We start from the raw sequence: 16,245 nt of genomic DNA on the forward strand, positions 1-16,245 counted from the left end.
ACCTCAAACCACTCCCTAAGACCCGACTTCCCTTGTTCCTCCTCACCCCGCTCAACCCCTCCAGCTCCTTCCAGATCTATGACATGCACTCAAAACTTTGGTATCCTTCACTGCACACGGGGAATGTTTTCTGTGGGAGATTAGAAACAAAAAACAAACCTCCTTTGGGCCTCTAAGGAGCCACCCACTAGAGGACAGCATTCCTTAGCGATCATAGAGGTGATTCTCTCCCCAAGTCCAAGGCTCTTAAGGACTGAGGCCAGCCCTATGCTCTCCTTCTGGGGCAGGGTGACCGAGTTAGGCAGTGAGGAGGAAGGAAAACTTAATAGCCTTTCCCGGTGTCTGAGTCACCGGACAACTCCTGAAGACCCCCTACAGAGCCCCTTAGGGACTTGGGAAGTGTAGGGTTAGATGCTTGGGTAGTGAAGGCCATGGAAACTCCTAAATATAGCTGTGGGGCAGGTCTGGCAACGGGGTGGGAAGGAGGGAGGAGGACATCGTGTACATGGGGCAGGGCAATCAGCTGAGATCAAACTGCAGTTAGGGGAGCTGAGACCACAGCCCAAGCCTGAATCAGACAGGTGGCCCTGGCATTCCTGTGTCCACATCCAGGGCTGACATAAGAGAGAAGGGAATCTCCTCTGAGGCAGGAGGTTGGCAGTGCCAGAACTGGGATGGCAGTGAGGCAGGAGTTCTTCCCTTCTTAATACTAGCACTCAGAGATATGATCTGATTCTTTCCCATTGTCATTCTCCCCCTTGAAAGAATATTCTTTTTTTGCGGGGGGGGGTGGGGTGAGGCAGGGCAATGAGGGTTCAGTGACTTGCCCAGGGTCACACAGCTGGTAAGTGTCAAGTGTCTGAGGCAGGATTTGAACTCAGGTCCTCCTGAATCTAGGGGCAGTGCTTTATCCACTGTGCCACCTAGCTGCCCCTTGAAAGAATATTCTTGTTTTAATCCTGGCTCCAGGCAGATTCTGGAGGGGCCAGCCTGTGTTTGCCTCTCTCTTCCTCTGCCTTTCTGCATCTGTCTGTCTGTCTGTCTGTCTGATTCTGATTCTTCTGCCCATCTCTATCTCTGTCTCCCCTCTTTTTCCACAGAAGGGATGTTTGGGTGAGTAGGGGTTGGGGGTGGAGTAGAAGAGCAGGTCACCCAGCCTCACAGAGGAATGTCTAATGTGCAGGGGCGGCGTGTACCCTGATGGGGATTAGCTGGAGGGGCTTCATCTTACAAATTGTTGCATTCTATTTATAGGCCCCCAGAAAGTTCTATACCCTAGGAGTCCCACCCTTGGCTCCTCAGCTGTTCCTTCCTTGAATCTGGATTCTTGTCCTTCTTTGTGCCCTACTAGAAGGGGCAAAAGGCAAGTGGAACCAAGCCCAGCCATCATCCCATAGATGCATAAGGAGTCCAAAGGAAGGAACATGCAGAGGGAAATGACTCAAGGGAATGAAGCCCTCTCTTTGGCCCGTGGAGACCATCTTACTGCTATTTCTAATCACACCTCAGCTCTGTATTTGAGGCTTGGTCCCCCAGGAACTTGGGCAACAGCACCACCATTTCTTCTACATCTGGACTAAACATCTATGTCTATGATAATCACAAGACTGTGTCCATATTGGGAGATGGGGGAGAATGACAATGGAGAGGAATCAGATTGCTTCTCTGAGTGAGTGTCATTAGGAAGGGAAGAACTGCCTCTCTGCCATCCCACTTCTCGGTATGTTGGCACTGCCAACCCCCGCCCTCATGCCTCACAGGAGATTCCCTTGTCTCCTATGTCAGCCCTGGACACAGGCACAGGAATGCCAGGATCAGCCTGGGCGATGCTCTCAGCCACCCTTTATACCGTCTGATCTCAGAGTCGGGATGTCATCCTTGTGGGGCTCTTTCTGAAAATAAAGAGATTGGTCGGGAAGTTGTTGAACTTCCTGAAGTCTTTCACATTCACAACAACCATGAACAGGCACGGAAGAAGAAAGACCCCTTTACAGGGAGCTCACCGCAGTATTGGGTTCAATGAGACGATGTTGCAAGGCCTGGGCATCTTCCCATTGCCCGGTGAGGCAGAGTCGCTCCAGCTGGCACAACTGTGCTCCCAGGACATTGGCCAAAGCACAAATGCCCCCAACAGCTCCTGCCACCAGAGCCAGAGATAAAACTTAAAGCTCAGGCACAGCCAACATGCTCCACCCCCCTGCCTAGGCACCCCCGTACACGGGACTCAGCGAAACTCAGAATCCTGAAAGGGGAGCTTCCTCTCTCCTTGGAGACCTAGAATGCTAGCACTTCGCATGTGGAAGGGACCCTATGAATCATCATTTAGGCCAATTTCTTTCTTTCTTTCTTTCTTTCTTTCTTTCTTTCTTTCTTAAGTGAGGCAATTGGGGTTAAGTGACTTGTCCAGGGTCACACAGCTAGTAAGTGTTAAGTGTCTGAGGCTGGATTTGAACTCAGGTCCTCCTGACTCCAGGGCCAGTGCTCTATCCACTGTGCCACCTAGCTGTCCCCCAATTTCATTTTTTGTTTTGTTTTGTTTTTGGCAGGGCTATGGGAGTTAAGTGAATTGCCCAGGGTCACACAGCTAGTAAGTGTCAAGCGTCTGAGGCCAGATTTGAACTCAGGTATTCCTGAATCCAGGGCTGGTGCTTTATCCACTGCGCCACCTAGCTGCCCTCCCCCAATTTCATTTTACAAAAGAGAATACTGAGGCCTGGAAAGGCAAAGCGACCTTGCTTGAAGAGCACCCAGGGCCAGTTGGTAGCTGAGCAGGGGCTAGAACCCAGGTCTTCAAACTCCCAGTGATCTTGTCCTTAAACCTCATTGCAGCCACCCAGTAAGTAGAGACTCAAGGGGCTCTGTCTTGGGACTCAAGTCAACCACATGCCCAATGCAGATATTCACGGTGAGAAAGCAGAGTCATCCTGGCATTGATCATCGAGCACAGGAAAAGCTGGAACTCTGTGACCACAGAATATCGATTACCAAGGGGAAAAGTGGTCATGCATGAGGGAAACAGAGTCCGAAGAGCCAAGTGCTATTTAGAGGACTTTGTTGGGTGGCAAGAAATTGGAGCTAGGATGCTGACTGGTCAGAAGTAAGTCCCTTTCCCTCTCTGTCCCCAGGGGAGCTGGGAGGGATGGTTCACATGAATCAAAGTTCTATCTGCCAGCTAAGGATCCTTTTCTGTGAGCCCAACCTCAGGAATCCTGGATCAGGAGCAGGAAAGAAGCCCTGCTCCTTTATCATTTTAGTCCCCGCAGGAATCTGAGAGAAGAAACTGAGGCATGGGCAGAAACTGGGCCTAGGCCTAGGGAGAAAGAACAGTATAGTAAGCTTAGGAATGAGGTATATAAGTCTAGCCTCCCACCATATTTCCCTTCTTTTTAGGGATTGGGAAGATAATTGCCAAGTCATGATCCAGGGAAAGCCCATGAGAACTAGGGTCCCACAAGGTTAGTAACAACATCATTCTTTCTATGAGCCCTTGGAACCTAGAGCCCGGGGCCACTGTGGTTGCAGCATCATCTTCCATGTGTGCCTCTGTCATTCAGGGATTGAGTATGTCCTGAGGTGTAGTGGATAAGAGAGGTGCACTTAGAGGTGGGGAAACTAGCTGGGTGACCTTGAGTGAGTCAATGAACCTCTTGAAGCCTCAGTTTCTGTAAAATGGGGGGAAGAGTATATACCTAACTGTGAAATTAAGTGGGTCAAATGTGATGATGTCTTATGTGCTTTGAAACTCTCAAGCCTGTTATTATTGACCCCAAATGAATAATTGCCCTTTCCTTAGTACTTTTAAGGCCTGTAAAAGAGTTGTAAATACATAACCACATTTGAGGCTCAGGACAACCCCATGAGGTGAGGGGGGAAGGTTGGAGGGAATAAGCATTCATACAGTCTGTACTATCCAGGCAGTGTGCTAAGTGCTTAACAAATACCTCATTTGGGTCGGCTAGGTGGCGCAGTGGATTAAGCACCAGCCCTGGATTCAGGAGTACCTGAGTTCAAATCTGGCCTCAGACACTTGGCACTTACTAGCTGTGTGACCCTGGGCAAGTCACTTAACCCCCATTGCCCTGCAAAAAAACCCCAAAAACAAAAAACAAACCCCTCATTTAATCCTCACAACAATACAGCCAGGAAGGTGCTTTCACATCTATTTTACAGTTGAGGAATCCAAGGCAGACAGAGGTTAAGTGACTTGCCCTGAGTCATACAGCTAATAAATGTCTAAGGCTGGATTTGAACTCAGGTCTTCCTGAGTCCGGGCCCAGTGTTCTATCCACTATACACCCAAAGTAAGTACAAATGTATTGGCATCTTCATTTTACAAATGAAGAAATGGACTTGGATTTGCCCAAGGCCCCACAGCTAGTAAGTGTCAGAAGAAGGAGTTCAGCGTTTGAACTGAGATCTTCCTCACTCTAGGTACAATCAACAACTTATCTGACTATCTGAGGGACTCTGGCCTCCAACAAGATAACACAAACAGAGCAAGAAACCCCAAATCCCTTTCCATTCAATCTGGGGGCCAATCCAAGGGATTGTGTATTAGTCATTCTCCACTCAGAGATAGGGAGAAGAAGGTGACCCGGAGGGAGAGGCCCTGGGCCACTGTCCAATGTGAATGATTTACAAGGTGAGATTAGAGGAGCTAAATTTGTATCAAAACAGGGAGGCAGTACGTTAGAACCGGCCCTAGGTGTCCCCACAACAGGCAAGGCATTCTTTGCCCCAGAGGGCAAGACAGCCAAACAAAATTAGGTGCCAACTGTTTACAAAGGCCAACTTCCTGGAAGCATAGAGTTCCTGAGCTGACTCCAGCTCCACCCTCTCTGCCCTGTTTTTGGACCTGCTCACCCCCTACTTGGTCGCCTTCAACAATCTCCAGTTGTCTCTTTTCTGACACTATCTTTTTTCTAGAAGTAGCTAGGCGGCACAGTGAGTGCTGGGTCTGGAGTTGGCAAGACCTGAGTTTAAATCCAGCATCAGACACTAGGTAGGTGACCCTGGATGAATCACTTCACCTGTCTGCCTCAGTTTCCTCCACTGTTAAATGTTGTTGTAAGAATGAAATGAGAAAACATTTATAAAGCATTTAGTGCAGTGCCTGGCATACAGTAAGTGCTTAATAAATGCCTCTTTCCTGCTTATCTCTGTATGTAGACTCCGAATATACTCTGAATATCTAAGTGGAAACCCCAAGAGTCTGGAGAAGCTGACTCACCTATGCCATAACTGGCCAACAGGAAGCCAGCAGATCCTGCCAACACCTGAAAATCCTGCTTCTTGGTTTTGTGAACGATCAAGCCCACTCGGGTCACCTGCAATATTAGATACAGCATCAGAGCAGAGGCTAGAAGAGCTCTGGACATAAACAGGGCTGGGGCTAGGACTAGGGCTAGGGCTAGGGCTAGGAAAGCATCATTAAAGAAAAGTTCAAGAGTTTAGACAAGGAGAGAGAGAGAGACAGACAGACAGACAGACACAGACACAGACACAGACACAGACACAGACACAGAGAGACACAGAGAGACACAGAGACAGAGACAGAGTCAGACAGACAGAGAAATCCAGGAGTGGGGACTGGGGGGACACATAACCTCTGGGAAGTCATCGTATCATAAACTTAGACCTTTGAGGTCATTTGATCCAGTCCCCCCCACCTTCCATTTTGTAAATGAAGAAACTGAGATTGTAAAAAGTTCAATGATTAGCCCAAGATTACACAGATAGTAAATAACAGAAATAGGATTTGAATAAACATGGGTCCCCTGACTCCAAATTCAGTGGTCTTTCTATATTAAAACACAGCCTTACTAATTAGTCTCGTTCTCAGTGAAATTATCTGTGCCAGTAGGGCACAAATGGGTGTGATCCCTGGGGATTCAATTCAATTCAACACATTTATTATAGGTTTACCAAGTAGAAACCACAGTGCTAGGTGCTGAGGTAGAAAGATTAGCTCCTCCTACAGTCTAGCCAGGGAGTCTATACATGCATAGATAACTATGTACAGAAGGTTGTATGATTAGTTCAAAAGAAGCAACAACAAAGTACAATTTGAGATATGAGGAGAGAAAAGCCATGACTAACCCTGGGGGTATGAGAACAGTCGGAGAGCAGAGATGACCTGTGGGTTGTGCTTTAAAAAGACTCAACAGGCAAAGAGAGGATTGGTTGTCCAAGGGCCCATGGGAAGTGACTATGACTCACATCTCCTCCACTCTCCTTAATGCCCACGATGTTTGGGTGCTGGGATAAGGTGACCACAGCATCCAGAGGAAGGTCTAAGGCTGTGTTGGCTGGAACATTATACAGCACCACTGGGATTGGGGACAGATCAGCCACCTGAAAGGTACAAAGAGGAGAGGGCATAAGCAAACACCTGCCACAAGCCTGTGGAACCCAAGCTACATCACATCCTCCTGCCTTGGATTTCACAAGTCACCTGAGCCTTAACTACAGGGAGCCACTCTACTCATTCCAATTGGAAGCACCCCTAGGGCATATGGACTTTGTCTTTTTCCAGAAGCCCACCTCCTCCCCAATGCCCAACCTGTCATCTCTGACCATCATGCCCTGAGACTTGAAACACCTTGGTGTAGTGGTGAATCAGGGCTGTGCTTGTCATCCTGCCTTGATAGTAGCATGGTGTCACCACTAGGGCAGCGTCAGCTCCAACCTGGGCCATGCTGACCGTCATCTCCACGGTGGCTTGAGTGGCTGCAGGATGAGAAAGGCAATTTGGGGGGTGGCAAGAGGAAGACACTGTAGGATCACAGAGGAGTTAAGGGACTTTCCCAATGTCATGCAGCTCATGAATAGCTGATGTAGGATTCAAACACAAATCCTTAGAGCAGGGATAGTTTTGAGACAACTTAGATATCTCAGAGTTAGCAAAGTAACCCAAATCCTAAACCCAAGGACTGAGAGACTTACGTCCCACCAACCCAACCTCTCTGCCCCCACCCAAGGACCACCCTAGCACATAGTTTCTTACACTCGCATCCTGAGCCAGCTAATAAGAGCTTGTCCTTGGGCATGAACTGTCGAACTCGGCTCACCACCTGCAGCCGCTCACTGCTGGTCAGGTAGGGGAACTCGCCGGTGGAGCCCTGCACCACAAAGCCTGCAACAAATGGCATGATGAAGGAGGAAGGTGACAGCCTCGGAGCTGGCAGACCTGGGTTCAAATTCTAGCCAGGGTGCTTCCTAGTTATATGACCTCCAGCAAATCCCTTAGCATCTCTGAAGCTCAATTTCCTAAGGACCACAGAATCAGCTCTAGAACTGGAAGGGACATCAGAATCATATAATGCAACTCCTTCCTTTCACAGAGGATAAAACGGAGGCTCGGAGATGTTAGGTGACTTGTCCAAGATTACACAGGGAGTAAGCAGTAGAGTTTGCATATGAACCCAAGCTTATGACTGTAAATTGAGTATACTTTCCACTGTATTATGGCTTTACATTCATTACCTACGTCACAGGGTTGTGAGAGAAGTGCTCCTTAAAGGGGGATATGAATGTTACTTATTATTATAACATCAGACCAGGACTTTCATGAGATCAAGCTCTGGGAGACTCTTCACCTCAGTTTAATTCAATTCAGTTTAACAAACCTTCATGAAGCACCTGCTTTGTGTAAGGCACCACACTAGGTACAGATAGAAATTAAATAATTCTTACCCTCGGGAAGCAGATACTCTACTTACATTTTACCCCAAAGAGTAAAAATCTAAACAGTTATTGTCACAACCATGTTCGTTCCCCTAAGTCTTCTGATTATGGTCACTGAGGCCTAAGAATGTTGTTGTTGTTGTCGTTGTGTTATTTCAGTCATGTCCAATTCCTTATGAACCCATTTGGGGTTTTCTTGGCAATGATAATGGAATAGTTTGCTATTTCCTTACAGATGAGGAAACTGAGGCAAACAGTTATGCAACTTGCCCAGGGTCATGTAGCTAGTAAGTGTCTAAGGTCAGATTTGAACTCAGGATGATGTCTTCCTGATTCCAAGCTTGGCACTCTATCCACTGCACCATCTAGCTGCTCTCCTAGGGACATTAGATTGTTCACATGGGCAGATCCAGCTCAGATTGGGTTGGGCATCAAACATGGCAGACATTCACTCTGACAGGGAGTGAGGCCATTAATCTCACAATGACATTGGTTTATTTAAGCTACAAGAGCACTGGGGGGAGAGGTGTGTACATGTGCATGTGTGTGTGTGTGTGTGTGTGTGTTGGCAAAGAAAGGATGCATAAGCAGTTATGATGATTTCCCATATACCGAGCATGGAGAAGGAGCTATAAGTTGAATAGGTCAGAAACCTTGGATCACAATCTCTCTTCCTTAAATAAGAAATATAGGAAGGTGGCCAATATAGGCCTAGCTGCCCTGAGGCCAGAGTTAGCCTATGAAATAGACAAAAATATCTTCATTTTCTTTCCTGTACCATTGTTCATTGTCCCTAGATACCCAGACTTCTACAGCTTGCCTATCCTTGGACAGTCCCCTACTTGCCCAGGATGTGTCCTCAATATGACCCATGATGTCTCCAGGGTCATTCAGTGTTTAACAGGACCATACTCTTTTTTTTTTTTACCTGTTTTTTTAAAAGTATTTTGTTAGGGGCAGCTAGGTGGCACAGTGGATAAAGCACCAGCCCTGGATTCAGGAGGACCTGAGTTCAAATCCGGCCTCAGACATTTGACCCTTACTAGCTGTGTGACCCTGAGCAAGTCACTTAACCTTCATTGCTCCACCAAAAATAAAAAAGTATTTTGTTATTTTCCAGTTACATGTAAGGATAGTTTCAACATTTGTTTTCATAGGATTTTTAGTTCCAAATTTCTCTCCCACCCTCCCTTCCCTCCCCCCTCCCCAAGACAGAAAGCAATCTGATATAGTTTATATATATATATATGATCTCATTAAACATATTTCTGCATTAGTTATGTTGTGAAAGAAGAATCAGAGCGCAAGGGAAAAACTTCAAAAAAGGAGGGGGGAAAATGGCCCAAAAGTAGAAACAGTATGATTCAATCTGCATTTATAATCCACAGTTCTTTTTTCTGGATGTTGAGAACATTTTCTATCATGAATTCTTTGAAATTGTTTTGGATCATTGCACTGCCAAGAAGAGCCAACCAAGTCTATCACCGTTGTTCATCACACAATGTTGCTGTTGCTGTGTATAATGTTCTCCTGGTTCTGCTCCTCCCACTCAGCATCAGTTCATGTAAGTACTTCCAGGTTACTCTGAACTCCTCCTGCTCGTCATTTCTTACAGCACAATAGTATTCCATTACATTCATATACCACAACTTGTTTAGCCATTCCCCAAGTGATGGGCATTCCTTTGATTTCCAATTCTTTGCCACCACAAAGAGAGCTGCTATAAATGTTTTTGTACATGTGGGCAGGACCATACTCTTAAAACATTCTCCTGTATTAATAGAAACTTCAAATATTGGAATGACATATCAGCTCTTGGACAGGTACAGTGAGTGTGTCTACCAAGAGTTATTAAGAATATAAAGTGGCATAGTGGACAGAGCACCGGCCGGGATCAGGAGGACCTGAGTTCAAATCCGATCTCAGACACTTAACACTTACTAGCTGTGTGACCCTAGGCAAATCACTTAACCCCAATTGCCTCACAAAAAACAAACAAACAAAAAGGATATATTTGCTGGGGGCAGCTAGGTGCCACAGTGGATAAAGCACTAGCCCTGGATTCAGGAGGACCTGAGTTCAAATCCAGCCTCAGACACTTGACACTAGCTGTGTGACCCTGGGCAAGTCGCTTAACCCTCATTGCCCTGCAAAAAAAATAATAATAATATATATGCTGACTACAGCAAATTAACCAAAAAATTGTTCACTGTTGACCAAGTTAGGTTTATACTGTGAATGCAAGGATGGATAAATGTTAGTAAAACAATTAATATACTCAGTCATATTAAAAATAAAAAACATGATTATATCAATAGATGCAGAAAAAGCCTTTGACAAAAGTACAACATTCACTTATGCTTAAAAAAAGCCTGTGAAGCATAGGTACAGAACAAATTGGGGGGGGGGGAATGAGGGTTAAGTGACTTGCCCAGGGTCACACAGCTAGTAAGTGTCAAGTGTCTGAGCCCAGATTTGAACTCAGGTCCTCCTGAATCCAGGGCTGGTGCTTTATCCACTGCACTACCTAGCTGCCCCCAACAATTTTTAATATGATAAAAAGTATTTAGGGCAACAATTAAACTAATGAGATAAAGGTGATCACAAAATATGAAATAATTTTGATTACATGAAATTAAAAGGCTTTTGCATGAACAAAATAAATGCGACTAGAAGCTGCCAACTGGGAGAAAATCTTGCATAAAATGTTTCTGATTATGGTCTCATAGTGACTGGGTCCAGTGGCAAGATATATATCAAGACAACTGGATGTTTAAGGAAATTGGGGTTAAGTAACTTGCTCAAGGTCACACAGCTAGTTAGTGTCTGAAATAAGATTTGAACGCACGTCCTCCCAACTTCAGGGCCAGTGCTCAATCCAGTGTGCCACTTAGCTGCCCTTGGTAGACTTATATGAATTAAATAAATTAAGAAGTATATTCTGGGGCACCTAGGTTGCACAGTGGATAGAGCACCAGCCCTGGATTCAGGAGGACCTGAGTTCAAATCCGACCTCAGAAACTTAACAATTACTAGCTGTATGACCCTAGGCAAGCCACTTAAACCCCAATTGCCTCACCAAAAAAAAATGTGTATTCTAATTGAGTTCACTAGAGTGAGGCAGCTAGGTTCTCAAAACACTGGGCTTGGAGTCAGGAAGACCTGAATTCAAATTTTGCCTCAGACACTAACTAGCTACATGACCTTGGCCAAGTCACTTAATTTTTGTTTGCTTTAGTTTCCTCATCTGTAAAATGGGGGAAATGATAGCATCTACTTTGAAGGATTGTGAGAATCAAATGAGATAAATTGTAAAGCATGTAGCACAATGCCTGGCACATAGAAAGTACTGTATATAGTATGCTATTATTATTATTAGAGTAAATTATCCAGAACCAGGAAAGTAATACATAATTTCATTGATGTAAATGGGGAAAAATATAAAGAAAACTGAACATTTGGTTGATGTGTTGGTGAGTCTTTTCTAAACTGTTGTTTTTCCTCTCTTTTTATTTGTTCCAAGGCATAGCTCTCTGAATAGAGGAAAAAGGAGGGATATAGTCAGAAACATATAAAATGACTGAAATTGATACAAAGAAAATTGATATAATATCCAGAAGTTGATATAAAAAGGTGTTTTTAAAAAGATTATATTTACTCAGAGTCTTGGAAATATAATAAAAGGGATTTAAAATGAAAAAGAAAGGACAAGGAGCAAACTGACTATTTATGTCCATGAAACTAGAGATCATAAAACAGTTCTTTATTTTTTTTAATAATAAACATTTTTACTTAAAGTTTTGAGTTCCAAATTCTATCCTTCTTTCCCTCCTTCCCCTCCTTCCCCTCCTTCCTCCCTGAGGCAGTAAACAATCAGATACAGGTTATACATGTGTAATTATATAAAACATTACCATATTAGTCATTTTGTATAAGAAAACTCCAATAAAAGAAAAAAATGAAAAATAGCATGCATCAGTCTGTGTTCAATCAATATCAGTTCTTTCTTTGGAGGTGGTTAGTATGCTTCATCATGAGTCCTTTGGGATTGTCTTGGATCATTGTATTGCTAAGAATAGTTAAGTCATTCACAGATCTTCATGGAACAATATTGCTGTCACTGTGAACAATGTTCCCCTGGTTCTGCTCACTTCACTATACATCAGTTCATATAAGTCTTTCCAGACCTTTCTGAAATCATCCTATTTGTTGTTTTTTTTGTAGCACAGTAATATTCCATCACAATCATATACTACAGCTTGGTTAACCATTCCCCAGTTGATGGGCATGAGCAGGTATCCTTTACCTTTTTTGTGTCATGTAAAACTCTTTCTCAGAATTATATTTTTAAATGCATAAAATTAAATGCATAGGGTTATATAGCAAACCAATTATATTGAAAGGTAGTTATCAAATGTATATTTTTAAAAAGCAAGTTCATGATCACAAGTTAAGAACCCCTGCTAGAGATGAGCTACAGAAAGAAGAACAGTGGAGACACTAGAATGTTTAATTAGAAAAAATTAAGAAAGGAACTTTAGCAATAAAATTCATGTCCTTGGATATCTAAGAACAAATGCAAAAAGAGCATGGGTTACAAGCAAGGTGTATCCTAGAGATCTTAATGCAAAGAGGCAAATTTGATCTCAAATGGGTCACTAAGACATGGTAGAAAAAACTCATGTGAGAATATGGTTCTGGAAGAATAGACCTTAGGTAAAGGGGGTAAAGTGAGGGACAAAGTAAAAATGATAATATTGTAAGGTATCCTCGTTTAAAGAAATCCTGGAACCAGAGTGGGGAAGCATGGTGGAGAGCAACAAACAGAAATGGAAGCAATATTGTCATCACAGTATACACAGATGACCTAGATAGAACAAGAAAATAGGGAAATGGGAATGGGGTACAATAACAAAACTAACTTGGGGCATAACAGGAATTGGAGAAGAACAGATGCTGTCCCAATTTTCACAAAAGGGTCAGGAAACCATGAACTAGTGAGCTTGGCTTTGATTCCTGGAAAATTTTTGAGAACATACTATCAAAGGGATAGTTAGTGAGCATTTAGAAGACGAAGCAGTGATCACAAAGAGCCAGCCTTGCTATATCAAGAACAGGTCATGCTGGGCTAACCTAATTTCTTTTTTTTTTTTTAAACAGGGTAACTCTATTGGTAGGGGATATTTGTAGCTGTAGTTTGCCCCAATTTCAGAAAAGCATTTGATAACATATCTCACGCTATTTTTTGTGGAAATGGTTAGAAACATGCTAGGTGATATTACACTTAGATTGAAACCCAAAGAGTCATCATTAGTGGTTCACTGTCAATTTGGAAAGAGTGGACTGCTTCAGGGATACAGGAATGGTCCTCTAGTATTTAAAATGTTTATCAATGAAAAGGCATAGCTGAGGGGCAGCTAGGTGGTGAGGTGGATAAAGCACCAGCCCTAGATTCAGGAGGACCTGAGTTCAAATTTGGCCTCAGACACTTCACACTTACTAGCTGTGTGACCCTGGGCAAGTCACTTAACCCCAATTGCCTCACCAAAAAAAGAGAAAAGAAAAGAAAAGGCATAGCTGGAAATGGTTATCAAGTCTGCAGTAGACACAAAATTGGGAGGAATAATGTTAATGTAGCTATGCTATTACATATAGTATAACATTAATATATAACGTCAATACTATATCTTGAACATGTAATGTAGTATTAATATTATACTATAATGTATTAACAAATGCTAATAATGTTAATATTAGTAACTAATATTATAGGGGGAATCAGGACCCCAAAAGACATTGGAAGATAAAATGTTGGGCTGGATCAATCTAATAAAATCAAATATAATAAGAATAAATGCCAAGTCTTACATTTGGGTTTTTTTAAAAAGCAACTTCACAAATGCAAGATAAGGGAAATGTTACTGGAGAGAAGTTTGTCCCCAAATACCTGAGTGGGTTTAGTGAACTTCAAATTCAATTTGATTCAAAAATGTAATATGGCAATCTGAAGAGTGAGCATGATGTGCAGCTGCATCAAGACTGTTACTAGTAATTTTGTATCCCATCCAATCAAACAAAGCATGAATGAAGCGTTCATTGAGGGCTGGGCATCATATTAGGCCTGGGGATACAAAGACAAAACAAAAGAGACAACAGCAACAACGAAAGACTCTGCCCTCAAGGGATTACAGAGGATTATGACCACGTGTGAACATAAGTGTATGTCTGTGATCCTTTGAGGAGAGACAGCACTGATAAATAACTATGAAGATCAGAGGAAGCCTCCTGGCAATGGGTCATGAGTTCTAGCTTTGAAGGAAATTTAGAATTCTAAGAGAAAACAATGCTTTCCAGGCATGGGAGACAACCTAGGGAAAGACCCAGAAGTGAGAGAGACGGAAGGTCAATTCAAGGAACAGCAAGGTGGCCAGTCTGGCTGGAATATAAGTGTGTGGAGGGAAATAATGTATAAAATTAGAGAAATGCAGCTAGACAAATTAGGATAAGCCTGGAAAGCAGTTTGGAGCCAGAATGAGAAGGGCTTTACATAATAACCTAAGGGGTTTAAATTTTATTCTAGAGACAAGAAGGAGCCAGATGAAGGTTATTGATTGGTGAAGTAACATGGTCATACCCGTGTCTTAGGAAGATTCTTTTAGTAGCTGGGTGGAGGATGGATTGGAGAGGGTAGAGACTAGAAGTTGAGAATCTAATTAGAAGATTGTGACAATAACCTCAGATGAGTAATGACAAGGGCCAGAATTAGGAAACAGGTCACCTTGTACCTGGAAAGAAGGAGGTGGATGCATACAGGAGATGTTGTGGAGGTAGAAATGACAAGGCTTAGAGGTTGATTCAATATGGTGGGGTAGGGATGAGGGAGAGGGAAGAGCTGCGAATGGCCCTGTGAGAAATAAAAATACAGTGTCACTTATTTCAGAAACAGTGAAGCAACTTCTGTCCTAAAATAAGAAAAACAAAAACTGGCTGGATCCAGTTTTTGTCAGTTAGGTTAGGCCAAGTGAACTATAGTTAACTCAACTCTCTTCTGAGCATGCTTAATCAGTTTATGAATATTATCTGTTAATGCCCCAAAGGTGGAGACAGCCGCCATTTTGAACATGTGACTTATGAAGATGTATGTAATGGGAGGGGTGATGGTGTTAAGGAGAATTTGAGTGGGCTTCTCTGGAAACACTGTACCTTCTGTAAGAATGAGTCAATGGGGGGCAGCTAGGTGGCGCAGTGGATAGAGCACCAGCCCTGGATTCAGGAGGACCTGAGTTCAAATCCGGCCTCAGACCCTTGACACTTACTAGCTGTATGACTCTGGGCAAGTCACTTAACCCCAATTGCCTCACCAAAAACAAACAAACAAAAACAAAATGAATGAGTCAATGGGAGATTGGGGGGAGGATTTTTGGACTTGGGCATAGGGTATAAAAGTCTGTAGCTAAGGTGTGCCTCGCCCATAGAGACACCCTTTCTTGCAAGATTATTCAATAAATTGCCTTCCTGCTTATGTCCTGAATCAGATCAAGTTTGTCACTGAGGACTCTTGTTTCTCACAGCCCCAAGGCTGCAAACCCAGATGACACCTTCAACAGAAATAGAGATGTTGGGAGGAGGGGGTCAGTTTAGAGGTGAACATTTGTCTGCTTTGGACACGTTTAATTTGAGGCATCTGTGGGACGTCTGGTTGGAGATGTTAACAGGCAATTGGTGGTTTCAGACTGAAGCTCAAGAGGAAAACTAGGGCTTGAAATTGAGATTTGGGAATCATCTGCAGAGAAATGGTAACTGAACTCATGGGAACTGAGAACGCTGTACACAGTAACAGCAATAGTGGTGTGTTTTTTGTTTGTTTTTTGTTTTTTTGTGAGGCAATTGGAGTTAAGTGACTTGCCCAGGGTCACACAGCTAGTAAGTGTTAAGTGTCTGAGGTCGGATTTGAACTCAGGTACTCCTGAATCCAAGGCCAGTGCTTTATCCACTGCACCACCTAGCTGCCCCAATAGTGTTTTAAGAACAACTTTGAGTGAATGAGTCATTTTGACTATTATAAATACCCAAATTAAATACAAAGGACCCATGAAGGAAGATGCTATCAGTACAAGAGAAAGAACTGATACATAGAAGTATGTATGGAATGATTTTTAGGTATATATGCATATTTGGGTCTGATGGTAGCCATCTCTAGGGTAGCAGTGAGGTAGGGGAGAGGAGGGAAGAAAAAAGAAAAAAGGGGGAAGCTAGGTGGTGCAGTGGATAAGGCACTGGCCTTGGATTCAGGAGGACCTGAGTTCAAATCCAGCCTCAGACACTTGACACTTACTAGCTCTGTGACCCTGGGCAAGTCACTTAATCCTCATTGCCCCACCCCACCCCCCAAATAAAATAAAATCTCACTTATAAATATAATTTTTTAAAAGAGAAATGTATATGATAACTTTATTATATATTTAAAAGGAATAGCAAGTTGTACATAATAGATTTGCAGTCTCATATGCAATCATCTTTTAAAAATTATACTATGTTATGGAAATGCTTATTTTATGC

General features: G+C 43.3%; 1 protein-coding gene across 1 annotated transcript in view; it reads right to left on the reverse strand.

The window, feature by feature from the left end:
• Window positions 1-16,245, reverse strand: part of HOGA1 (4-hydroxy-2-oxoglutarate aldolase 1) — a 49,378-nt gene that overhangs the window by 1,114 nt on the left and 32,019 nt on the right. Inside the window, exons 2-6 of the mRNA XM_043989589.1 lie at window positions 7,007-7,135; window positions 6,602-6,729; window positions 6,220-6,354; window positions 5,231-5,327; window positions 2,004-2,137 (exon numbers count right to left, since the gene is read on the reverse strand). Coding sequence (XP_043845524.1) covers window positions 2,004-2,137; window positions 5,231-5,327; window positions 6,220-6,354; window positions 6,602-6,729; window positions 7,007-7,135 — 623 coding nt within the window. The remainder of the gene's footprint in view (window positions 1-2,003; window positions 2,138-5,230; window positions 5,328-6,219; window positions 6,355-6,601; window positions 6,730-7,006; window positions 7,136-16,245) is intronic.

This window comes from Dromiciops gliroides, chromosome 2, assembly GCF_019393635.1.
Source record: "Dromiciops gliroides isolate mDroGli1 chromosome 2, mDroGli1.pri, whole genome shotgun sequence".
NCBI lineage: Eukaryota > Metazoa > Chordata > Mammalia > Microbiotheria > Microbiotheriidae > Dromiciops > Dromiciops gliroides.